Source organism: Arvicola amphibius, chromosome 10 (genome assembly GCF_903992535.2).
Source record: "Arvicola amphibius chromosome 10, mArvAmp1.2, whole genome shotgun sequence".
Lineage (NCBI taxonomy): Eukaryota > Metazoa > Chordata > Mammalia > Rodentia > Cricetidae > Arvicola > Arvicola amphibius.
The window spans coordinates 114836310-114863633 of record NC_052056.1 but is presented as its reverse complement, the minus strand read 5'-3'; the positions used below and the strand labels follow the sequence as shown (position 1 = coordinate 114863633).

The window sequence follows — 27324 nt, the reverse complement described above, 5'->3', positions numbered from 1 at the left end:
CAGAGGACCAGAGTTTGGATCCCAGAACCCACGTCTTCCAGCTCACAACTACCTATAATTACAGCTCCCAGCATCCAGTGCTGCCTTCTAGGTCCTGAGGGCACACACATAAATAGAAATGAAATATTTTAAGGAATGTGTTATATTTGTTCTGAAACCAAAGCTTCTAGACATCTTGAAGCAGTGACTTGGCCTGACTTGAACACTGGAAGGTAGGTGCTCTGTGACCTAGGAGAATATGAAGTGAGGGTGAGGCTACAAGCAGGGAGACCAGTCAGGTGGCTGGAGCCCGGGTGAGTGGGGCAGGGAGGGTCATAGGATGCTAGATAGTTAGTTATCTTACTCAGTAAATACAGTCTTTACTTGCCAGGCACTGTTCTAACATTATAAACACCAGCTTGTCACTCTTTTTTTTTTCCCCTTGAGACAGGGTTTCTCTGTGTTGCAGCTCTGACTATCCCAGAACTCACTCTATAGACCAGGCTGGTCTCAAACTCAGAGATCCACCTGTCTTCCCCCTCCCCCAGTGCTGAGATTAAAGGCATGCGCCACTGCTGGTCCCCACTTGTCATTCTTTAACATCAACATGCTTCTGAGGTAAATGTCAGAGGTTAAATTCACAGGATTGATAAATGGTTTGGATATGAGAAGAGGGAACCAAGAATAATTTCTGTGTGGGATCAGTTTAAACCTTGAAAGAATGAAGTGACCTTATGCCAGGAAGGAAGCTGGAGGAGCAGCATACCTGGGGGCAGGCCCCAGAGTCGGGAGTTTAGGTTTTAAACACCCTGAACGCAGTCAAGCTGCTATGTCAAGTAGGCAGTCTGGATAGAGGAACCTGGCTCAAGGGACCGGCAAGGCTGAGATAAGTTGCAAAAGCTATCTCAAAGCATTCAGCAAGAAATACCAATCTGATGTTTTTCCTTATCATAAATGTGACCAGAGGTCAGTATGAGGACAGTCTTTCCCCTCCATCAGGGTCCTGTGTAGCATTAGCTTCGGCCTTAGCTTCAGTTTCTTTATAAAACAGGATGAACTCTGCTGCTTCCATGGCATCCGGGGATAAAATGGAAGATGTTAAATAGAGCAGTGCTTGGACATGGGAATACCTCAGAGTTTTGTTATCTTCCGTTGACACAGGTTCAGTTTGTTGCTTTCAACTGAGACTAACCGAACATGATCTATACTCCTAGACTAACCGAACATGATCTATACTCCTCGTGGGAACAAAGTCTGAATTTACAGTTTACTTGCGCACTCTTCTGCTTGTTTAATAACAAGCTCCAAAAATAAAAAAAGATTTTAGTCTGTACACAGTGGCTGATGCATGTTGTCCCAGCTACTCAGGAGGCTGAAGCAGGAGTATGACTGAGCTACAGGATTTTGAAAGCTTGGACAATATAGCAAGATCCTGATGCAAAATGGGGAGGAGTCTTGGGAGTGTTTTCAGTGGTGCAGCATGTTTGAGACCCTAGGTTCTATTCCCAGCGTGGTGGTCTTCCCCCTCCCCCGAGTTCAGCTTCCATCATCTTTGAAGTTGTAATGACTTTATAAAAGAAAGGATTTTATTTGTAGGTTTCTTTAGAGGACACAGGGAAAGAAGTTGTGGGTTCTGAATATTAAGCATTCCCACATGCAGAAGCAGTGGGAGGATACTGGGAGAAACACAAGCAGAGAATCCATAGATTAGTCGTGGGTAGTTTACACCAAAACCTAAGGAAAATCTGCTGGAGTCTCAGTGCTGACCTATAAGGAGCAATAGTACCCTGTACCATGACAGGCCTTTTGAATCAGAGGGAATTAGCTCATTAATACCCTGGGGATATTGCTAGGACCTTGCTAAAGGGGCATTTCTGGAGCTTAGATTAATCCTATTTCTATTTTCTACAGTCATAGCTGGACCTACTCATTTAAAGTATTGAAATTTTATCTCAAACAACCTGTTTTTTTAGAGAAGCAAAATGAATTATATAGTCCTTGCATTTATACTGTTCATTAAAAAAATATCAAGAATATTTTTATTTCTTAGCATTTGTTTAGGTCTAGTTAGGTCCCCCTGTAGCCACATGACCACAGGAGAAAAATTTAAATACTTGTATTTTCCTTTTTAGTATTAGGCATGACCATCATTTTGTTGGAACATCTGATTGTCCCTGTGACATCGTTTGTCTTCCAGTGAGGACCTCCTGTGTGTGCCCCAACCTGTTCCTGTCACTGCCCTATTTGAGGTTGCTCTATAGATGTCATTTGTTGTTTACCTTCTCCACCTTCCTGTTTATTTTGAAAAGTTTCACAGGCTTCATACATTTTCTTTTGAAAGCATGAACAGGTCATGATCCAGAAGAACCATCATATTTTCAACTTGAGAGACCAAGTTGTATTCTGGGGACTGTTCCTTCCATTACCCCCTGACATTTTGGGGCTCCTCTATTCTGATTGTACCAGGACTGGTAAATGAAGAGCCAGCCTAGATTCCCTGCAGCATTAGGACTGTAATTCTCTCTTCCATAAGTCCCTTTGCCACATTGCTTTAAACTCTTTAGGCTCTGTAAGATTTGCCCTTGTTTCATTTAATCTGTTAGACTTGTCTGCATTTTTATAAAGATGAAGATTAAAAAGCAATAATAGCAATAGCAGTATCAAACATTAATTTACTTTATCTGCACAACCTTAATGAGGTACTTCTTCAGCCTCTGATCAGGCAGATTTTTATGAAGTTACACAGATTGTATCATTTATTATGTAAATCCTTAGAACACTTAAAAAATCTTTTCTGTTTAAAAAAGATTTACTTATTTTATGTGTATGAATATTCTGCCTATGTGCATGTATATAGTGCACCACGTATATGCTTGGTGCCTGTAGAGGTCAGAAGAAGGCATCAAATCCCCTGGGTATGGAGATACACATGGTCATATGCCACTGTATGGTGCTGGGCCCTGAAATTCCTCTGCTAGAGCCACAAGTGCTCTTAACCACTGAGCCAGTTCTCCAGCCCCTTCTCTCTAAATTCCATTTTTAATATAAGCTAGCAATAGAGATCTAACACTGAATGATGGTCTTCTTTCAGAAATGGTAGCATATTAACGTTTGTCCTTCCTTCTTCCTCAGTAACTGCTGCAGTTGCTGGTCTGATGCGGAGAGGTCATGTTAGTGGTGGAGACTTAAACACGGTCATAACAGAGCCACTGCTGTGCTCTAATTCTAAAGTTAGCTCAAATCAAACAAAATTAGACCAGTCTTCTCTCTTTCTAAATGTCAGAGTGGCTTTTTACACACACTGCTCTGACAGGACCACAGTCTGCATCAGGCCTTCTCTGTGAATTCACAGGCTAGCGGCAGTGGGCTTTATTCTAGAGCATGCATTCTTAGCAGTCCTGAAAATCATCTAGAGTATGGCCGGGTCTTTAGTTTTTGTTTTTGTTTTGTCAAAACAAAGAAGAAGAAAAGAAAGAAAAAGAACCAGGAATGAGAGCCAAGAATTTACTGGCCTGGCCCTCATACACTCAGATTATATCCTGATAGGTTCATCTTTTGTCACCATGGCTCAGAGCCACACCTGCAAATTAGTGGCTTAGACCAGATCCTCTCCAAGGTTTCAACTTTTTCAAATTATATATGTTCCTTATAAGAAATACCAGTATTTTATTTCAGATTTTTACATAATAGCTTTCATATACTACATACTTAATCTGTGCCAAACATCTTGTAGTTTTTGTATATTTTCTTTTATGTGTGTGTTATTTATGTGCATTGGTGTTTTGCCTGCATATATGCCTTCGTGATTTTTTGGCTAGAAGTCGTTTTTGTTGTTGTTACTACATTTTTCTAATATATGTTCACCAAGAATATTAGTCTGTAACTCTTTGTTTTCCCCATTGCATCTTTACCTCACTTTTCAATTCTAACTTCATAGAAGGAGTTTGGGGGTGCTCCCTCTGTTTCTGTTTATTTGCATACTGTGAAGATTGGCTATAGATCTCTCAAAGTCTGATAGAAATCTACTGTCGGTCCACCTGGACCTGGGTTTGTTTGACTCTCCTGTCATGGGTCTGTATAGATTACTGTTCTCCTCTTGGTTTAACTCTAGTGGTTTGGATGAATCTGGAAATTGGTCTATTTAAGATTTTCCAATTTAATGGAGTATATGTTTTGTTTTTGTTTTTGAAAGAGTCTCATTGTGTATCCCTGACTGGTCTGGAAGTCTCTGGGGACCAGGCTGGTCTCAAACTCAGAGATCTGCTTGCTGAGTTCTGGGATTAAAGGAGTGTACCACCTGCCCAACTGGGTTATAACTCTTATAGCTCCATTCTTCAACACAGGCAAATGATCAGTCTTTGGCTTTGAGGTAGGTGTGATGTTGTGGCTCAAGGAGTTAGGCAGTGCCACTTGCCTGGTCTACAGAATGAGGCCAGTGATTCTTGCCTCTATAGTCTCTTGGAGATTCAAATGAGAAATGTAGGTTAAAAGTCTTTGAAAGTCTTACGTCTGAATCATATATATGAAAAAAATATTAAAACTAAATGGCTAAAGAGCTCAGACTCCTGAGTCAAGCTTTTCTGATAAGAAGAGACAATTTTTTTTCCTAGGGAGATGACTTGGAGGAGGTTCGTCTCCAGCAGGATTTCTCAGGCCAGCTGGGCTGGGTTTGTGCATCTCTTTGGCTTTGTTTTGTGAGTTGTGTCAAGGAGGTGATGTCAGGAATCATCTGAGTTACCCAGGGCTTTACAAATCTAAATGTATGAGAGAGAGAAAAAAAAAGAAGACTTGTCCTCTCTCTCATGCAGAACTTGAATTTAAATGTGTGTAGACATGGCAGGAAAGGAGAGAGGAACTGCTTGGGGAGGAGAGAACAGGGAAGGAAATGAGGTCTGAATATGATCAAAGTACAGTGATAAACACATGAAAATGTGAGAAAGAGCCCGGTATTTTATATTCTTAATAACAATTGTTTTTAAATCTGAATGTTTCAAATGCCAGGCTTAATGAATTTACAAGCAGTCAAACTGTAGTATGTGAGAGATTTTTAATGATGGGCCCTTTATTCCATTGTAAGAAGTTTCAAAAGTGCTAAATGAAACCTCTTAGCATTAAAAACATGACTTGCTCATGTAGGTAGTGGAAATAGGAAAAGCTATTTCAGAGTGTAGGAGAGCAGGATCATAGTCCTGATCTGAGGGTGAGCCCAAGATTCATTTCCTGATGCTGCCACTTACTGAGTTCTGGGACAGGCTCCTTTGCCTTCTTCCATGTATTCTTCCTTAGGAAACTGGAAGCACTCACTGATTAGTACATTGGAAGTGTTGCCACAGCTCTCGCATAGAGAAGGACGGCAAGTGTTATGTTGTGATTTCTAGGCAAGAGTGATGGCTACGTGTTTTATGGTGATTGAGAAATATAAAACAAGCTAGTGGTGACTAAAATTAAATTATAAAGGAAAAGATGTTTGCTTTGGCTTTATACTGCTTTGTGTTTGTGATTTATTATTAATAGGTAAAAATACAGAGCCAGGCAATATGACACACCTGTAATCCCAACATTCAAGAAGCTGAGGCAGGATTATAAAATAGAGGTTAGCCTGGGCTATCTAGCCTGATCCTGTCTCCAAAACAATAATAATAATTTTACGAAGAGAAATAGATTAAGATTTCTTGATGCCAGGGGGTGGTAGTGCATGGCTTTAATCTCAGCACTCAGGAGGCAAAGGTAGAGGCAGGTGGATCTTTGTGAGTTCAAGGCCAGCCTGATCAAAGATTTCTTGAAGTTCTAGCTAGATCAATAAAACAAATAAAGGAGATCTACGGAGTATAAATTGGAAAGGAAGAAGTCAAAGTATCATTATTTGCAAATGGTATGATAGTGTACACAAGCAACCCAAAAAATTCTACCAGAGAACTCTTACGACTGATAAACACCTTCAGCAAAGTGGCTGGATACAAGATCAATTCAAAAAATCAGCAGTCCTCCTATATACAAACAGTAAATGGGCAGAGAAACAACACTCTTCACATTAACCTTAAATAATATAAAATATCCTGGGTAACTCTAACCAAGCAAGTGAAATTTCAGGTATTTGAATAAAGAAATTGGAGAAGGTATCAGTAAATGGAAAAAAAAAAGATTCAGTCGGTTTAACATAGTAAAAATGGCAATCTTACCAAAAGCAAACTACAGATATATAGATTACAGATATGTAATCCATATCAAAATTCCAACACAACTCTTTACAGACCTTGAAAGAACAGTACTCAGCTTCATGTGGAAAAACAAAAACCCAAGAGGGCTCAAAAATCCTGAACAATGAAAGAACTTCAAAAGGTGTTACCGTCCCTGCTTTGGAGCTCTACTCGGGGTTACAGTAATGAAAACAACATAGTATTGGCACAAAAACAGGTGAATCGTGGAATTGAATCGAAGACCTGGGTATTAATCCACACAACTATGGATACCCAATTTTTGACAAAGAGGCCAAAGTTATACAATGGAAAAAAGAAAGCATCTTTAAGTGATGGCTGGTCTAACTTAGATGAATGCAAATAGATCCATATCTGTTGCCCTGCACAAAACTCAAGTCCAGGTGTATCAAAGACCTCAAAGTAAAACCAGATACACTGAACCCAACAGAAGAAAAAGTGGGAAATAACATTGAAAACATTGGCATAGAAGACAACTCCTTGAATAGAACACCAACAGCACAAGCACAGACAATAAATGGAATCTCACTGGGCAGTGGTGGCGCACACCTTTAATCTCAACACTTGGGAGGCAGAGGCAGCTGGATTTTCTGTGAGTTTGAGGCCAGCCTGGTCTACAGAGTGAGTTCCAAGAGAGACTCCAAAGCTATACAGAGAAACCCTGTCTCAACACCCCCACCAAAAAAATCAAATAAATAAATAAGATGGGGTCTCATGAAATTGAAAAGCCACAGTAAGGGGGCTGGAGAGATGGCTCAGAGGTTAAGAGCATTGACTGCTCTTCCAAAGGTCCTGAGTTCAATTCCCAGCAACCACATGGTGGCTCACAACCATCCGTAATGGGGTCTGGTGCCCTCCTCTGGCCTGCAGGCATACACACAGACAGAATATTGTATACATAATAAGTAAATAAATGTTTTTTTAAAAAAAGCTAAAGTAAGGCAAAGAATACCATCAATAGGAAAAAACAGCAGTTTACAGAATGGGAAAATAACTTCAGCAACCCCACATCAGACAGAGAGCTAATTTCCAAAATATAAGAACTCAAGAAACTAGGCTGTATCAAAAAAAAAATCCTATTAAAAAGTGAAGTGCAGACCTAAACAGAGTTCTCAACAAAGAAATCACAAATGGCCAAGAAACACTTAAAGAAATGTTCGTCATCCTTAGCTATCAGAGAAGTGCAAATCAAAACGACTCTGAAACTCTGAAATCTTATACCTGTCAGAGCGGCTAAGATCAAAACCACAAGTCACAGTTGGTGCTGGTGAGGATGTGGATGAAGGGGAGCACTCCTCCATTGCTGATGGGAGTGCAAACTGGTACAGCCATTATGAAATCAATATGTCAGTTTCTCAGAAAATTGGGAATTGATCTACCTCAAGACCCAGCTATACCACTTTTGGGCACATACCCAAAGGATGCTCTATCCTACCACAAGGACACATGCTCAACAATGTTTATAGCAGCTTTATTTGTAATAGCCAGAAACTGGAAACAACCTAGATGTCCCTCAATTAAATAATGGATAAATTATACATTTCCACAGTGGAATATTACTCAGCTGTAAAAACAAAATGACATCATGAAATTTGTAGGCAACTAGAAAAAAATCATTCTGAGTAAGGTAACCCAGACCCAGAAAGACAAGCATGTTGTGTTCTCACTTATAAGTGGGCATTAGCTGTAAAGGAAAGGACAGTCATGCTACAATCCACAAGTCCAGAGAAGCTAAGTAACATGGAGGGCTCAACAGTGGACACTTAAATTTCCCTGGGAAGGGAAAATGGAATTAATGTGGTGAGTTGAGTTGACTGGGGGTGGGTGAGGCTAGGAACAGAAGGGATCAGTGGGGGGTTGGAGGGGGGAGAGTGCTGGAAGAGATGACAGGAAAGGAGGGCATTTTGGGGTGAGATAGAAACCTACTACAATGGAAACTTGCAGGAATCTCCAAGGGTGACCCCAGCTAAGACTCCTAGCAACAGGGGATACAGAGCCTGAACTAGCCATCTCCTGTAACCAGGCAAGACTCCAGTGAAGGAATTGGAACACCAACCCAACCATAACCTTCGACCTACAATTTGCCCTAACTACAAGATGTGCTGGAGTAAAGGTGGTACAGAAATTGTGGGAGCCAGTTGTGGCCAGCCAATGACTGGTCCAGCCTGAGCCCCATGCCACGAGAGGGAGCCCACCCCTGACACTGCCTGAAGCACCGGGACCCAGAGGCTGGATGACCCAGAGACCTAGGATAGGACCAAACACAGCTGAAAAAAAGAAGTCAGTGATGCCTAACTAGATTCTGCTGTACTCAGATTAGTACCTAGCACAGTTGCCATCATAGAGGCTTCATCCAGCAACTGATGGAAACAGATGCAGAGACCCACAGCCAAACATTAAGCAGAGCTCAGGGAATCCTGTGGAAGAGAGAGAGGAAGGATTGTAGTACCAGAAGGTTTAAGGACAGCATAAGAGAACCCACAGAATCAACTAACCCAGGCTCATAGAGGCTCAGAGAGACTGAACTGACAACCAGGGAGCCTGCATGGGGCTGACCTAGGCCCTCTGCATAGCTTGGTTGTCTTGTGGGGCTCCTAACAATGGAATAAGGGGCTCTCTCAAACAAAACTTTGCTGGCTGTGTTTTGCGACCCCACTCCTTATACTGGGCTCCCTTGTCCAGCCTTAATATGAGGAGAGGTGCCTAGTCTTAAATGAAACTTGATATGCTATGTTTGGTTGATATCCATGGGAGGCCTGCCATTTTCTGAATAGGAAGAAAAGGAGTAGGTGGAGGTGTGGGGGAAGGGCTTGGATAAGAGGGAGGGGAAACTGCAGTCTGTAGGTAAAATAATAATATCATTAAAATAAAAAAGAAATAGGTAGGAGGCTAAAGAGTTGGCTCAGTGGTTGGGAGTGCTGGCTGCTCTTCCAGAGGTCCTGAGTTCAATTCCCAGCAGCCACATGGCAGTTTACAACTGTCTATAACTTCTGTCCCAGGGGATCTGACACCCTACACAGACATACTGCAGAACACCAGTGTACATAAAATACAAATAAAAGAGCCAGGAGGTGGTGGCGCACGCCTTTAATCCCAGCACTCGGGAGGCAGAGGCAGGCGGATCTCTGAGTTCGAGTCCAGCCTGGTCTACAAGAGCTAGTTCCAGGACAGGCTCTAGAAACTACAGGGAAACCCTGTCTCGGAAAAAAAAATACAAATAAAAGCTATTTTTAAAAGAAAGGAATAGGTTAAGATATATATGTGGCTCAAGATTTATATGTGGCTCCCTGTAGTGAGACAATATGTGTTGAATTTATGGAACTAAAAACAATAGCAAAGATAAACAACTGATTACATATTTCTTGGAGGTGAAAGAGCTGTTAAAGATAGACCCGTTACGGATAGTGCTTCACTGAACCGCTAGCCAGACATTTCAGTGGTATCCCATCCCATGTGAAAATAATTCCTAGCCATTTCAGGGTATAGCGAACTCTTCCAAGAAACTGTAAGTCCTGCTCAGTTCCAGCAGCCTCAGGAAGATCCCAGAGGTGGTCTTACTCTGCCCTGAAGCTCTCCTCTCTACAGGGCAGCGTGTTGGGCTCTCGCATAGGTTAGGAAAGAGGACTTCAACCCTAAGCAGTAACTGGAGAATTAAAGATAGCAAGAATGCCCTTAAGAATTAATGTCCGAAACCATAACATACATGACAGAGAACTCTAAATATCATTCATGTTGAAGAGAAGTGATATAAAATTAGATAAATAATGTCTTTAACCATAGCTGAGGAAATGGAGGAGAGAGATAAAGGAATTCCTAAAGTGACTGGGTGTGTGGGAGCTGGAGAGATGGCTCAGCGGTAAAGAGCACTGCCTGCTCTTCCAAATGTCCCCAGTTCAATTCCCAGCAACCACATGGTGGCTCACAACCATCTGTAATGAGGCCTGGTGCCATCTTCTGGCCTGCATATTGTATACATAATAAATAAATAAATAAAAATTAAAAAAAAAATAAAGTGAGTGAGTGTGATAACCTATACCTATAATCTTAGCACTTGGGAGCTGAGTGAGTTCAGCCCAGCCTGGGCTATAAAGTGAGACCTGGCTCAAAACAAAAACCTATTTTATTGTAAAATATTTGCTGATCTTCTATGTACAGAATGATAGAGATGTTAACTAGCATTTGAGGGCTTACTGTTTCCTGGACCTGTTTCCTATGGGTAAAATAGCCTGAGACCTAGGTAATTGTTTATGGTGAGAGTGGAAACCCGTCACCCAGAAGTCCTGTGAAACAGATGTGCAAAATAAGACTCTTGAGAGTCACAGCACACTTCCTTCGCGCACTCCCTTTGATTCACTCTGGAAACATTCCTCTTGCAGGCATCTGAAGTTGAGAAACAGCTCTCCATGCAGGTCCACGCACTCAGAGAAGACTTTCGGGAGAAAAATTCATCCACCAACCAGCACATCATCCGCCTGGAAAGCCTTCAGGCCGAGGTGAGGCTTTGGTGTGGTCACACTTGAAGCTGTGCACTGGATCTTTGGATAAAGAGTCTCTGAGCTAGGGAATAAACTCCCTACTCTCTATAAAAAGTACTGAAGCATCTAAGAAACATTTCTGTGAGAACTTGAGAACACTTGATCCTTGCTCTTGTTGGTAGCCTGTTGTCTGGAAAAATAAAGATGTTGAGAGTTATATCTGAGGGAGTTGAAACCATGAATGATCTACTTTTTACAGAATAATCTTGACAGGAAATAACCTCGCTAAGTACACACAAAAACTGGGGAAGGACATTGTTCCCTTCTCCACTCCTCTTACTCTAGCTCAGAGCACCACCACATTTAAGGTACCATACAGAGTACTCCCATTACTAACGCACCAGAAAGCCCCACAGTGTAGAATAGAAACTTGTACTTTATAGTAGAGGATAACAGCTGCTAAGGAGTTAATAACGAGAGCATTTTGTATGATTCCTGAAATGTGGTGGTGTAGCATATGTGAGGCCAGAATATGGCAGCAAGGGTCCGTGCCCCTGGCTCAAGCAGGGGAGGAAGAATGTCACTTTAGCACTTGGGGACTGTGGTAGGAGCCGCATGAGTGCCACAGACAAAGCGAGAGTCACACCAGCAGAAAGGGGCTCTCCCAGGGCAAACTCCCATCTGGTTCACTCTCGGGACCTTCATCCCCTTTGACTAACCAGACTCTGAGAAACAGTGTAGAACCTGACAGAAGGAGTCCCTCTTCTGTGGTCAGGGGATTGAACACTGTAATCAGTCCAGAGAACCCTTCCTGCATCGTAAGTGACCTGAGGATGTTTTCCTAAAGTCTGTCAATATCTTCTCTTTTCTGCCTCCAATCCCCTTCTTTCCTCCTTTCCCTTGGGATTCCCACCGATACTGAGCAGCAGGTTCTTGAAGTAAGTAGAGATTGCTCCAGTGGGGTCTTGGCATGCCTGTCTGTGACCATTTGTGTGCATGACTTGCCATTCAACTGCCCCTGCCAGGCTCCCACTCCTTCAAGTTGCCTGCCTTCCTGTTTGTTCCACCTGTTCACTTTCTCTAGCCCCTCAGGAACAAGTTTCCCAGGAATGTTTATTGCCAGAGTTTGTCACCAGTTTTAGGGTGTGTAGGGGTTGAGTGAAGAAGTTGACAACCCAATACCAAACCCTGGCTTCGTCTAGTGACACTGCTGTTTGAAAGGCTAAGCTGTGAAATCTTTCATTTTAATTAACTTCATGAAACCTTGAAAATTAAATGTTTCTTAAGGGCCAGTTATTTATCAGAATCTTATTACCTCATTACTTTACTGGAAACCTGGGAAACAAAGATGATCCATCTGAAGGAGAATTGAAAGGTCAGAGGGCACGTAAATAAAAATGAACCAGAGTGAAAATTCCGTTTGTATGGGTAAGTCTGCTTCAGAGAGAGGAATAGTGAGCCATTCACCAAAGACTTGCCCCTCTTGGTCTCTAGCCCAGGTGCACACTTGAGAGACACTATTTCTTTGTTTGGACAGACACCGGATCTCTCTGGACAAAGGCCATATCCTCACTTCCCCAGGACAGCATCCTATCTGATTGATGGCCAAGGAGGATTTGTGCTCTGAGCAAAACTCTAATGCAGAGTGGGGGCAGCCAAGAGGCAGAGGGAAAGGTAGGGCCTGGGGACCTAGAACAGTCAAACACTTACTTAATTCTTCCTTTAGAAAAGTACTAAGTTCAGTCTCCAGAACTTACACAAGGAAGAGCCTTAAGGCATTCTCCAGTCTAGAGCACAGGGAAGGGAAACATCTTGACAATGGCAGGAAAGTATGTACAAGCATGCAGTTGGGTGAGAAATAGATATAACGGGGAATTAATAGATGGCAGGAGCAGGGTCAGGAGGATCTTAGGACTTCCGAGTCCTTCCCTTCCCCCAAAGCTAGGACTACTTGGGAAAGCTTTCTGGAGCCCCTGGACATGGTGGTACCCTGGTAAGGTATTTCTGGCCTTGAGGAGCAAAGATTGAGCTGCTTCTCTGCAACCATGGAAACCAAAGAAGACTGGGCATCTCTTTCCTCAGCTTTCTCCCTGACACCGAAGAGAGCGAACAGGCCTTACAAAGAAATGCATGTGTCTTGACACTGACTTCAGTGTGCAAAACAAACAAACAAACAAAAAACAAACAAACAAAAAAAACCCAGCCTTTTCCATAAGGGAGATCTTTGCTTCTTTTCACAGATTATTTGTTCAAATTACCCATGAAGCCACTGTCTCATTTCTTTCCTGGGCATGGGCTGATGTAGACACTCTACCGTCTATAACCTGCTGCTAGCTTCTTGTTAGCCAGGTCCCTGGGTCTGAGCTGGGATGTTGGCACCAGGGGAATCAGCAGTAGGGAGAGGAGGCAGTGAGCCTGCTTGCAAAAACACAGCACCTCTTAGGGAACTTCCTGGTGCTTATGCCTTGAGGAGTAGGCAGATCAGATCCTTCTCTGCCAAAGGAGGGCAGACAGGGTGGGGCCTTCTCTGACTTATCTCTGGAATTTACAAAGCACTAACTATCCTTCCTCTGCCTGGCAGCCCACTTGCTGGCTTCCCCTGGGCTAACTCCTACCCCTTCCCAGGCAAATTTCTAAAGGGAAGGGCCTTTCCCTTCAGCCCAGGATTACACAGCCCTGTTCTCCAAAACAAGTACCACGCCTCTGGGCACAGTACGCAGAGATACATACCTTCATATTTTGGGCTAGTCCCTCCTCCTATACTCAGCCAGATAGAACTCCACACCACCCTGTGGTTCTCCATCTTTTCAGATCAAGATGCTGTCGGATCGAAAACGGGAGTTGGAGCATCGGCTCAGCGCCACCTTAGAGGAGAACGACCTGCTTCAAGGGACCGTGGAGGAGCTACAGGACCGAGTGCTGATCCTAGAAAGGCAGAGCCATGACAAAGACCTGCAGGTACCACACCGAGATACTATCCCATAGAGCTAGGGCTAGACTGGGAGCGCTTAACCAAACAGGAAAGGCCATGAGGCCAACACTACTGCTGCTGTCCAGGTGGGTGACTCTGAGATCTCCACGTGGGTCTTGTAATTCCCCAGGTGATTCTACCATGCCTATCGCTGGGAAGTATATTGTCCTCAAATCATCCCTTCTTTGCGTTCTGAGCCACTGGTCCTTGGAGCAGTGTTCTTTCTAGGCTGTTAATGGCTAGAGCACCCTAGCATTTGTGAAATCTGCCAGCCTGTGGATCTCTGTACTCAACTCCCAGTGCTCTCTGCCACCGCTGTTGCCCAGCAGAGGGATTTAGTTGCCTGGCACAGAGCAGAAACCAAGAGCCTTCCCACAGAACCCAGCAAGACATACTCAGCTTCTGCTGATGGGTAGAAAAGGCACAGGCTACCACTTTGTGAACCTAATTGGTCATTTTTAATCTCCCTAAGGGAAACTGCTTCTTAATCATATTTGCCCTTGTTTGGGAACTGCCACCAGGCCTCAAATGGAAATCCAAGATCAGACTTGACAAGAAATAACCTCAAAACAGAAAAATAATCTCCCAGTCTCCCCAACAATAGAGGGTAGCATCTGTTCCCAGGTGCTTTGCTAAGCAGGGCCTACAGAGTAGGAGAGCATTATTTCCTTCTGGGCATGGTGGGAGGGTACAGTGGGTTGTTTTGGTATCATTTGTGGGGAAGTGGTTGGACAGGTAATACTTAAATGCCAGGTAAGTCCCTACCCAAAGATTGAGCCACAGAGGCCCCACTGGGTTCAGAGGGAAGCTTATTTAGAAGTTCTGTTGTGGGATGGCATTTTAACTGAAACCAAACATGGTGGTACACACCTATAATCTTAGCACTTGGGAGGCTGAGGCGGGAGGAATGAGAGTTCAGAGTTTATCTGGACTGTGTAACAAGTTCCAGGCCAGGCTAGACTGTATAGAATCTGTCTCAGACAACAAAAGGAAACACCTTGTCTGGTGTCTAGTAAAAACACTTGTTGCTGCCCCTATTAGCTCAGCTGTATCTAAGCAGTTTGCCTCTTTGAGGGACATTTATTAGATCCCCTGACCCCCTGTGATTTTTGTTCAACTGATAACTTTCCATAGAGTAGGGCCTCAACAAATGCTGAATAGAAAATGGGGCTGGGGTGTGGCTTGGGCAGCAAACAGACCTGGTTTCAATCCCCAGCAGCACAGGATGGAAGAGGGGAGGGAAGGGAGAACATGGAGCTGGTTCTAAGGCCTCACAGCAGGTTTTGAAATGGAGAGGAATGTGCTCATTTTTGAATAATAAACAAGAGCAAGTATTGTAGGTCACTTTTTTCCTGGAGAGCTTTCATATACTTCTCTAAAGCGTACAGAAGACAAATCACTTATCCAGAGTCATGGACCAAGTCCTCTGACCAGCCCCAGTAGAACTGATTTGCCTGCTGTGCATTTGCCCTTGCAGTCTGTGTTAGGCCAGCTCTTGGGGCCATATGAAGCCCTCTGCTGTTAACAGATAGAACACAGAGAGGAGAAAGAAAAGAAGTACAAAACCCAGAGATAGCCAAAAAGAAATGTGCATGCCCACTGCCTAACAGGGAACCTGGAAGTGGAGGGAAAGAACCAGGACCAGGGTGGCCTTCCAAGTGCTACCTGGTGTAGGTGGACTGTGTCCTGCAGCATCAGGAACCTGAGGTCACGTCTGCAAATGGACATTCAAAAGAAAGAGGTCATAACAAGACCCCCCCTAGCAGATCAGAACATTTCCACCCTTTTTGGAGGATCATATTTATTCTCCCCCTTTCCTACTTGTGTAACTATTTCTGTCTGTGCCTTCTATTTATGTAAAATCTTAAATTGCCACTAGTTACTAGTTTCCTCCAGAAAGCCCTGTCACCAAAATGGCCTCAACTGACAGAAAAAAAAAAAATCCAGTTGACCCAGGTAGCACTTGAACAGTCCTAACCCAGATTTGTAAAATGTTGAGTCAGTCAGTGGCCTTGGAATGTGTTTAATCCCTGATTTTTAATCCTCAGATAAGGTCGAGTAGGAGGCTGAACAATAAAAGGCAAAGCCTCCATCATGGGGCACCCCTTTGATCTGTTTAGCTGTGTGACTGGAGTCCTGCTGTCAGAAACGTGTGTGTGTGTGTGTGTACGTGTGTGTGTGTGTGTGTGTGTGTGTGTGTGTGTTTTGTAGGTGTACATGATATGGTACACATGTAGAGGGTTGTGTGAGTCTGTTGTATAGGTGCACATGTGGAGGTGTGTTCTCTGTGTATGAGTTGTATAGATACACATGTCACAGTGTTCATGTGGAGGGGTGTGTTTGTGTGTGTGTGTGAGTGTGTATGTGTAGATGCACACGCCACAGTATGTATGTGGAGTTCAGAGAAGAATTTTTCTGAATCACTTCTCAACTTCCAACACATGGATCTTGAGAATTAAACACAGGTCATTGGGCTGGGTGGTGAGCCTTTGCCTACAGAGTGGTTTATCCCACCAAAAACAGATTTTTAAGCCACAGATCAAATTCAGCTGTGGTTTTTTGTTTTTGTCTTAAGACTTTAGAATAGGGATTAAAACTCACACTTCATAACAAGCATTTTGTTAAACTTCGTTTGTTCTGGTTTTGTCTGAGACAGGCTCTAGCTTTAGTCCTGGCTGACTCAGAACTTGGTAGGTACACTAGGGCTGGCCTTGGATTTATATCGGTTTTCCTGTCTCTCCCTCTCAGGTGCTGGAATTACAGGTATGTGTGGCCAATCTGGCTTTACTAAACTAAGAAAAATATTTTTGCTTTAATACTCAGTAAAGATGTCAGTTGTCCTTCTAAGGAGCTCTTAGCCCCTTACAGAAATGCATAGGGCATGACCCTGGCAGGTGAGTAGGTTCCATCAGCAGAGTGCAGTCCCCCATCACTGTGGGATAACCCATGAAGCAATGCCTTGGAGTCTAGACTTTGCTCTGACTCTGATCATGTGTAATTGAGCAAATCATGTGCCATCACAACATCTGAGCCCCTCGGTGTCAAGAGAGGAGATTGTCCCCACTTCTGCTCACTTTAGTATGTGAACTGTACTAATAAAAGCATTTCATGTCACCCTTTTCATACATAGAAATACACTGTCACACTGTCACCTTTCTTATAAAAACGTGTTATTTCTTTTTTTTTTTCTTGTTTTGTGAGACAGAGTTTCTCTGTGTAGCCCTGGCTGTCCTGGAATTTGCTCTGTAGACCAGGGTGGCCTTGAATTCAAAGATCCACTTACCTCTTGCCTCCTGAGTGCTGTGATTAAAGGCGTGTGCAACCATGCTCATCTAGATACCATTTACTTTACAGGATTCCTGTGGTTGCCAGGTTCTCCCATGATTTGATTTGGTTTTTCTGTAGGTCTGTCCAGGTGGTGAATCAGTCACTGACCAGAGAATGAGGCACCTCCTGGCCTTTTGTTCTCTTGCTGTTACAATTAATTAAACACTTTTGAGTATGTGTGGGTAATTGAACTAATTGTATTCTTAACTGTGGAAGCTTCTCCTGCTGAGATGTGTGTGGCGCTGCCTAGAGAATAATTGTAAAGCATTTACCACTGAACATGCTGCTTGTAATTGTGCTGTGTGGTTCCTAGGACTGTCTCTTTATTCCCTATAGCCCTGGTTTGTGTTATTTTTGTTCTTTCCTCCCAAGTTTTCCTAATACTTGAGCTACAGGGGTTCCCACTGTACCTACCAGCAGGCGTTGCTAATCCAGGGACTAGGTAGGACATCTTGTCATCCTGACAGCAGCTGGACCCTCGCCCTTCCTAGTTAGGACTCAACCCGGCCACTCGCCAGCCACTTCCTGGCAATGCTGGCTGGGTTGAAGGTCCCTAGGATTGGCTAAAGTCTGGCTTCCTTAATGAGAGCCAGAGCTCTTAGTTGCTGCCTGCCATCCCACAGCTCTGCATCTGCAGGAGGCACAGTGGTTTAGTGGAGAGTCTGAGGAAAGCAGCACAGCCCAGTCCACAGTGACCTTGGGCATTCAAGGCCAGCACTCCAGCACTGAGCTCCATTCCCAGCCCATCCTGACTGTGTTCAACCAATGGCAGTCCAAATGCAGGACGTAAGTCTGTACACTGCCACACCCAGCTGTTTCCTCTTTTTAATGAAACAGATGGTTCCAGAAAGACCACTTTATAAAAGAATAAATTTAAATCTCAGGAAGCTCTTCACCCACACTAACCTAGGGTTGGGGGGATATCTGTGTGTGTGTGTGTGTGCGTGTGTGCACATAAACATGCACACTTGGGTGTACAGGCACGTATATATGCATGTGTGGTGTACATGTGGATGCCTGAGTATTCCAGGAGTTGGTTCTCTCCTCTCATTGTGGGTTCTGGGAATCAAATCCAAGTCCCTCAGACTTGTATGCCATGAACTTTCATCTGCTGACCCAGACCCTGCATGTGTGTCTGTGTACCACATGCATACAGTGCCCTCGAGCCAGAAGGGGTCTTCAGATCCCCCTGTAAGCCACCGTGTGAGTGTTGGAACTCAATGGCAGGACCACTGAAAGAGCAGCTAGTGCCTTTAACCACTGGGTCATCTCTCCAGCCCCTCCACTTTGTTGTTTGAGACATGTCTTTCACTGAATCTCTCATCTCATTGGGAGTGTACACTTTAGAATGGAGTTGCTGGGTCATTGGACAGTTACGTTTAACTTCATTTTTTAAAACTGCTAAGGAGGGCTGGAAAGATGACTCAGTTAAAAGCACTGACCTCCACCTGTGTGTCATGGTAAGTGTATATCCATATTCTTGCACAAATATCATATATAACACATGCACTCACACAATAGTAATAATTGTTTTTGTTTTTCATTCAAGACAGGGTTTCTCTGTGTAGCCCTGACTATTCTGGAACTTGGTTTGTAGACCAGGCTGGCCTCAAACTCAGAGCCCCCTGCCTCTGCCTTCCCGAGTGCTGGGATTAAAGGCGTGCGCCACTACACCCTGTGTAATTTTTTTTTAAACCAAGATACAAACCAGAATAGTTTGCACTTGGTTGCTTTATTTATATCTTGAGATTTTTTTTGTTTGGTTTTATTGTTGCTACTGTTGACAGTTTCTTTTTAACCAAGCTGGCCCAAATTCAAGATCCTCCTGCCTTCACTCCCAACTGCTCAAACTGCACACATGTGCTTCCATCATCCCCTTGAGTCTTTGTCTGTTTTGGGTTTTCAAGACAGGGTTTCTCTGTATAGTTTTGGCTGTCCTGGAACTTACTTTGTAGACCAGGCTGGCCTCGAACTCAGAGAGAGCTACCTGGTTCTGCCTCCCCAGTGCTGTGATTAAAGGCGTGCGCCACCACCGCCCACCTCTTGAGTCTTCTGAATCACTAGGTTATTCTAGTAACTTTTTCGCTGAGATTATTGAAGGAATGGAGTTGTATATTCTGTAGAATTTCCCTGAGCTGGGTCTTGCTGACTTTGTCCCACCCACAACTTGATACATTCCTCCCAACTCTTTTCCTGTGAGTTGGCAAGTCTAGCAGCAGGGTCAGGTCCTGGGCACTGCTTGCTGTGATTTGGATAAGCTGCCTAGCATTTCTTGCCCACAGCTGCACCAAAGCCAGTTGGAGTTGCAGGAGGTACGGCTGTCCTACAGGCAGCTGCAGGTGAAAGTGGAAGAGCTCACGGAGGAGAGGAGCCTGCAGAGCTCAGCTGCTACCAGCACGTCCCTGCTGTCAGAGATCGAGCAAAGCATGGAGGCCGAGGAGCTGGAGCAGGAGAGAGAACAGGTGCTGATGTCACTTTTCTGGCAGGAGAAGTGGACCCTGGGGTTCTCTTCCACCCTCCTCTTCAACACCGTACTGCCGCTTGGCAACAGGCGCAGTGCCTGCATGAGCTTCTATGGCCACAGCTGGAGCAGTGGTCCACTCACTGAACGGCCACTGAAACCTTGAGCAGAACAGCTAGAGCCCAGTGTCCACCGCTCAGGCCCTCCCTGGGCCTCGGAGGGGATACAGAGTCCTCCAGCGTTTGCAGTCCATCCCTTTGATGCCATTTGTCTCTTTATGCCTTCCATAATCACTCCTTCCCCGCTAGGCCCTGATTCCAATCAGTGAAGCTAGTTATGTAACAGAAATACTTGGCATGGAAGATTACTTGATTAGAGGGAAAATAAGAATTGGTAGTAGCTGGTCATGGGCACTAGGAAGACTGAGGCAGAGCAGCTACAGTAAGTTCCAGTCCAGCCAGGGCTATGCAGTAATCTCAAAAAGAAGTGAAAGTCTAAGAAGATGGACTAGGTCCAAAATATTTCTTACAGTAGACTATTTAAAAAAACAACAGCAACAACAAAAACCCTTGGGTCCAAAAAGCAGGGTTTCAGGTCTCTGTGTTTGGCTTCAAATACTAAATAACCCAGTCCTGTCAGAGTCTGTAACAGAGTGACTTTGTGACACAGCTGAGACTGCAGCTCTGGGAAGCCTACTGCCAGGTCCGCTACCTCTGCTCACACCTTCGAGGAAACGACAGCGCCGATTCAGCCGTGTCCACAGATTCCTCCATGGATGAGTCCTCAGAAACCTCCTCCGCCAAGGACGTGCCTGCCGGCAGCCTGCGCACTGCCCTCAGTGATCTCAAGAGACTGATACAGAGCACTGTAGATGGCATGGAGCCCACGGTAAGGGTCAGCTACAGCATCCAGCCAGTGTGCGGTGGAAACTCATTGTAGATGGTGCGGTAAGCTGGGCCGGAGCCTCCCTCATAACGTGCTGCCAGGATCCCGAGCCGTTAGTGTGAGAGTACTAAGTACCAGCCACCAGGAAGTAGGACTCCATGGTCCCCTTCCTGCAAATGCCGTGGTAGCGGTTCTCAACCTTCCTACTGCTGCAGCCGTTTAATACAATTCTTCACGTTGTGCTGACTCCCAACCATAAAATTAGTTTCTTTGATACTTTATAACTGTAATTTTGCTGCTGTTATGAATCCTAATGTAAATATTTTTGGAGATAGCTGTTTACCACAGGGTCAAGACCCACGGGTTGAGAACAGCTGTACCAGGGCATAGTCCTCTCCATATAGTTACTATATACAAGGCACTGGAGGCCTAGAGTTGAAGGGTTTTTGCTTAGAGACATTGAATAGAGAAATTTGTATCTGGGTAAAGCTCCCAAGTTGCTCTTCTGTAATTGGTCCTGATAGAATAAGTGGGCAGAGGCCGGCAGATCTCTATCTCTGTGAGTTCAAGGCTAGCTTGGTCTATGTAGTAAGTTCTAAGGCAGCCAGAACTACATAGTAAAACTTTTGTCTCGGAAAAAAAAAAAAACCCAGAAAGAGAAAGTTTCAGCACAGGAGGTTGAGGAACTGAGCAGGCTCTTTGGGAACCCCAGAGGAGGCCTCGTGTGGGAAAGAGGACTTTCCTCTTCATCCAGAGTGGACCAGCAATCTCTACAGCTTCATGGTGGATTCTCCCTGACTTCTCTCCTGTTTCACCCTCCCAGAGTAGTTAGTGTCTTCTGTTCTATTAGAGGCAATAAGTTGAAGGACAGATGTTTCTGTCTAAACAGCCTGGGTTGGTTTGTAGACTAGATAGTAGCAGGAGGCCAAGTCATTGTGGGATAAGGAAGTTGTCAGTGGTATATGCCAATCATAGCACGTACAGCTGCTTCTCCCAAAACTTGAAATAAAAATGAGCTTTTTTAGGGTAAAATTAAACACAGAAAAATCTCTCTCTAGCCCCCCAGGTCTCCTGTTTCATCCTCTCACCTTCCTTCATTCCTCTTCATTTTTCTGATCTGCGCCTGCCCCCACTACTCTCCCCACTCTTCCCTACCTACTGCTGCTTCCCTCTTTCTGTCAGGGCACCCGGAGAATGGATGATGACTCATTGGAAGAACAGATAAGGCAGACCAGTGAGGACTCAAGAGCCCTGAGGGAGCTCATGGAGGGAGAGAGGGGTAAACTGAGGCAGAGCCTAGAAGAGCTGCAGCAACTCCACAGTCAGGTGAGCACCCCCATTTCACAGTGGAGGGAATGTACATGGGTCCCTTATCCACTCCCACTTTTGTGAGATGCTGCTCTCCTCCATGATGTTCTCATGGGACTGTGACCCAAAGTTGAGGAACTGGGTGTCTTCAGGAGAGAAAAATCAGTCCTCGTTCTGCCCAACGGAGATTGGCAGGGGCGGAAATAGCTGGTTGTGTTTCCTGAAGTGGTGTGTTCACAGAGGTAGAAACGGGACTGGCTGGTTGGTGCTGACCACTGAAAGCCACAGTTCCCAGGCCACTTTCTGATGTTCTGCCCAGCAACTCCCAGGCCAGCAGTTGTCAGTCAAGGAATGATTGATCTTTACAGGTGTCAGCCTCATCACCCTTCAGACCTTTTTTTTTTCAGCTCTTGGGAACCTACTGTTGACCCTACTGTTCTTTCTTGTTTGATCATGATTCCATCTCTCTTGTGAACACTAAAGGACATCAGTACTCTGATCTGAAAAATGTTAAAGGACTTGGGAGATGCTTCACCCAGAAAGGGGTTTTTGAGATCTGTCCTAGGACACACTCCTCTGGACCAGACATACGCAGGAGTGACAACATGGGGAGCACCTACACACAGCCACACTTACCTGCCTTTCCTGGCCTGGGTAAAATTTCTTACACTTAAGATACTTTCATTATCAACTCCTGTCTCTTTTACTATCATCTTAGAAAAATACACCTATAGCCATCACTAATCTTCATGTGAGAGAACAGAGGGCAAGGGTAAAGGTCACAGCTGTGGCTTGCTCCTAGCCCAATATGGGAGTGGGCTGGGCAACCCAAGACATGTTCCTGCCTAAACGCTGAGATCCTCAGAAAGTGGTTCAGATTTCAAGACAGAACTTCTCAGTTAAAGGAATAAAATACAAGAGAAAGTTCTCTAAAAGGGAATAGCTTAGGGGTAGAGTGCTTGACCAGCAAGTGCAAGGCCCTAGGTTCAATCTCCAGCACTCCCCAAAGGAAAAAAAAATTAAGTTCTTTGGAGGTGGTGGCACTTGCATGTAATTACAGTGCTTAGAAGTGAGAAGTGAAGGCAGGGACTTAGGAATTCAAGGCCATCATCAAATACACAGTGAGTTCATGGCCAGCCTTGACACCCTGTCTCAATTAAACGAAGGGGGCAAATGTTCCTTAGGTTAACACTGAATTGGTTGGTTCGTCTGTTAGTCTGGAGATGGTGGTCTTGCTGAGCTGCCTTTATTAGTCTTGAGCTCTTGGGCTCAACAGATCCTCTTGCCTCAGCCTCCCAAGCATATGTCAGTGCTCCTGACTTACTTCAATTAAGTGCTTGCTTATTAGTGCTTTGATAATTTTTTTAAAAATTTTGCTTATCAGAGTTAAAAATTAAAAATTTCCTGGAGGACATTATTATTTCATTCAGAAGTACAGCTTAAATAGGTTGCCCAGAGTTTGGTATGGAACTTTAGGAAGTCATGTCTACTAAGTTTTCTTAGAAGTTCAGTTGATAGCCAGGTGTGGTGGCACACATCTTTAATCCCAGAACTCAGGAGGCAGAGGCAGGTGGATCTCTGTGAGTTCTAGGCCAGCCTGGTCTACAGAGTGAGTTCCAGGACACCCAGGATTGTTACACAGAGAAACCCTGTCTCACAAAACAAAACAAAAGTTCATTTGATAACTGGTTGAGGCCAGTACCTGTGAGCTCCCTTACAGAGAGTTCCCTAGACTCCACTCATGCCCCATGTGGACTGTAGAATTTCTTCAAAGAAGAAACCCCTTGGCTACACCGGCATCTACTAATGTGGACACCCATGGGAGTCACACCCAAGATAGGAATTTGGGATTCTGACTTAGTCCTAAAAATAGCAGCCAATACTGAAGGCTTGGTATTCCTCATGGGGGTTGGTTCACAATCTGCCCAGTGACCACTATATGCCTGGCGCTGAGGTTAGACCCTGAGCACATGTGATACTTGTGTGGAACACTTGCTTTCTAGGGTCTCTAACAGTGTGGGGAGGGCAGCTGGAACTATCTCTGTGTTCCTTGGTAGTAGGGTGCAGACGAGGTTAGCTGGGTCTGAGATTTCAGGAACAGCTAGGCCAAAGTTAAGCCTCATCCACTCAGTGATCCAGTCTCTTAAGTCCATTGCTTTCCTTCTTGAGAGTGTTCTTATTCCCCTGGAACCTGGGCAGAAGTCAGTGTGGGTGTGCTGGATGCTGCCACCTCAGAAACTAATCAGACTTTAATTAAAAGAGTGCAATAACTGATAATATCTGTTTGAGGTAAAATCCATAGCCAGCATAAAGACTCGCTTAGCACCCACCAGCTCTCTGCCCTCTGTCCCCAGCATCTTCCTTGGCATTGGTGAATACAAAGCAGCCACCAGCAGATGGAGTGGGTCTTCAGGATTAATTGTAGACTTAAGCACCCAGGAGCTGGAGAGATGGCTTAGCAGTTAAGAGCACTTGTTGCTCTTACAGAGAAATCAGGTTCAATTTCCAACATACATGGTAGTTCACAGTCATCCGTAACTCTAGTTCCAGGGGACCCAGTACTGTCTCGACATCCACAGGTGCCTGGCACACATATGGTATATATAAATACATGTATACAAAACACTCATTCATATAAACTATATAAATCTAAAAAAGAATTAAAAGCAGATATCCATGAGGTCCCCCTGCTGTCCTGAAGCCACACCACACTTCTTTGATTTGAAGAAGTCTGTTTTTGCCACATTCTCCCTAGGTCTTGGGTCAGGCTATCAGGCTGCCAGACCTGCTGGTACCTAGGGTAAAGCTAAACCTCTCCCCAGTAACCCAGAGCCTTTGCAGAAATTCCAAACTGTTAGCAGCAGTGCAGAGCGCCAGTCCCAGTCCTTACATTCCTTATCAGGCTCCTAAGAGTGCCAAATGTGAGGCTAGGAGAGATGGCTCGGCAGTTAAGCTGGCTGCTCTTCCAAAGGACCAGAGTTTGATTCCCAGCATCCACATGGCAGCTTGTAACTGTCTGTAACTGCAGTTCCAGGGGTCCAGCAGTCTCTTCTGGCCTCAGAGGGTGCCAGGTTAACACATGTATGAGCAGGCAAAAACACATAGACCACATCCATAAAAATCTTTTTTTCCTTACATTTTTTTTAAAATGTGCAGCATATTTCCTGTCCTCTCATCATTGGATGTCCTCTACATTCATGCAAAGTAGCTGCTGGCTCTGTCTGGGAGCTCAATCTTCAGTCTAGTACTGGAGTCAGGGTGGCAGATGTCACTTGATGGGAAGGAGCAGATCTGTGTAGATAAATCCTCCCTTGGAAAAATGTCAGTGGGTATGTAATACCAAGAGAATGAGGTTGGGCATCCCTATTTATGTCTGATCCTATCAATCTTCACTGCTTAACACGTTTATTGCAATCTCTACCAGACTAGTTACACACAACAGACATTTGCTTTGTGTAACTTAAGTAGAAAGTGAACGCATTGCAATTAAATCTGATAGCTTATAGGATCAACTTCAAGAACAATTGGATCACTCAGGTCCCAAACAGGAAGGAGTAGCAGAGAACAGAACCAGTCTGCTGTCTGGTAAATAGTCCCTGCTCGCATGAGAACAGAACCAGTCTGCTGTCTGGTAAACAGTCCCTGCTCGCATGAGAACAGAACCAGGCTGCTGTCTGGTAAACAGTCCCTGCTCGCATGAGAACAGAACCAGGCTGCTGTCTGGTAAACAGTCCCTGCTCCCATGCAGTTTTGCTTTCCTTCTCCTCCCAGATTTAGGGGTGGGGGTGGGGCAACTCTAGGTCACATGTCCAGACTGCAAAGGAAGTAGATGCTTTCCTCATATCTGGTTTTCCTACTGGGAGGACATCTCTTTCTCCCAGCAAGACATACAACCAGGAATGCCCCCCAAATAGTAAAGGTTTGGATTAATGATGATCTCAAATGTCAGCTGTTGAGTGCACAAGTGTTTTAGGATTAAGTAGTATTTCTAGCCAAGCCCTGGGGTAGACAGACAGACAGACGGATAGGACATGTTCCCAGTGACGGTGGAGGATTTGAGTGAGGTCACGCTGCTGTGGGGAGGATGGGATGTGTTGCTGAAGCAGACACTAGAGAAGCCCTTCAGTGCCAAATGGTGACTCCCAGGTTGGTCATGAGGACTGAGCAGGTGCCATTCACTCAGGAATGGACCACAGAAAAGGTAGTAGGATCAGAGTGACAGATCAGAGGTATTGAAATTCCATGTGGCTTTGATCAGTGGAACTGAATGGGAACATCAAGCTGTGCCAGAATTTGAGACCCTGCCTCCAGAAATGTGTTCCAGAGCTCTGGTGCATGTGTGATCTTTTACTGTCTACCTGGGAGTGCCTCTCAGTCAAAGCAGTGCTGTGGTATGCTGAGACACAGGGATCTGACTCCATGGCTGTATGTCAGCTTCAGCCTCCACCCTGAACCATAGCCACTGAGCTGGAACCAGGCACAAAGCATTGTTGCTCGGGGGGGAGAGGAGGGGGGGAGAAGGGCTCTGCAATGAAACAGCAACAACAGGACACTGCCAGCCTACTCCCAACACATGCCCCTGGGACCTGCGGGTGTCGTTTTTTAAAAAAGTATTTTCAAACATTTATTTTATTTTTAACTATGTGTGTATCAGAAGAGGATGTCTGAAATCTTCAAGATGGAGTTACAGCCAGCTGTGAACAGAGGGTACCGGTGGGACTGGACACATGGGTCTTCTGAAAGAGCACAAAGAGTTCTTAACTGCTGAGCCATTTCTGCAGCCCCTCAAAATTGTGGTAGAGGTCAGAGGACAATTTGTAGGGTCAGTTTTCTCCTTCCATTTTTATTTGGGTTTTAGGACTCAAATTCAGGTTGTCAGGCTTAAACAGCAAGCGCCTTTACCTGCTGAGCCGTCTTGCTGACCTTGCAGGATGGTTACCACATTCCTTTTCCTCTGGTCTGTTGCTAGGTGACACTGCTGAGTGTGGAGATGACCGCACTGAAGGAAGAGAGGGACCGACTCAGAGTGACGTCTGAGGACAAGGAGCCAAAGGAGCAGCTTCAGAAGGCCATCAGGGACCGGGATGAGGCTATTGCAAAGTGAGTGGAGATGGGTTGTTTACTCTTTACTTTAACTGTGTTTTGTTTTGTTTTTGGTGTGTACTGTGTAGTATGTGTGAGTGATGAATGCATAGCTCTCCAGCCCTGCAGGCACACACGGCTACATCCAGCTTTTTACATGAGTGCTGGGATCCAGATTTACTGCATTTTGCTTGTGCGGCAGGTGCTGTTCCTCTACTTTGATTTCCTTTTTTTTAAGATTTATTTATTATGTATATAATATTCCTTCCATGTATGCCTGCAGGCCAGAAGAGGGCACCAGATCTCTTTGATGGTTGTGAGCCACCATGTGGTTGCTGGGAATTGAACTCAGGACCTTTGGAAGAACAGTCAGTGCTCTTAACTGCTGAGCCATCTCTCCAGCCCCTACTTTGATTTCTTAATAAAACTGAGGTATGTGGCCTGGCGGTGGTGGCTCACACCTTTAATCCCAGCATTTCGGAGGCAGAGGCAGGCAGAGCTCTGAGTTCAAGGCCAGCTTGGTCTACAGAGTGAGTTTCAGGACAGCCAGGGCTGTATGTAAGACAGGAAACCCTATCTAAATAAATAAATTAATAATAGATGGAAATTCTATTATAAGCC

The 27324-nt window shown here is 44.7% G+C and overlaps 1 protein-coding gene across 2 annotated transcripts in view; it reads left to right on the top strand.

The window, feature by feature from the left end:
- Bicdl1 (BICD family like cargo adaptor 1) overlaps window positions 1-27324 on the top strand; it is a 99295-nt gene that overhangs the window by 63657 nt on the left and 8314 nt on the right. Inside the window, exons 3-8 of one of the 2 annotated variants that reach the window (XM_038346011.1) lie at window positions 10571-10687; window positions 13481-13627; window positions 19250-19429; window positions 20098-20316; window positions 21496-21639; window positions 26591-26721. In XM_038346011.1, coding sequence (XP_038201939.1) covers window positions 10571-10687; window positions 13481-13627; window positions 19250-19429; window positions 20098-20316; window positions 21496-21639; window positions 26591-26721 — 938 coding nt within the window. The remainder of the gene's footprint in view (window positions 1-10570; window positions 10688-13480; window positions 13628-19249; window positions 19430-20097; window positions 20317-21495; window positions 21640-26590; window positions 26722-27324) is intronic. The other variant, XM_038346012.1, reaches the window with a different exon arrangement.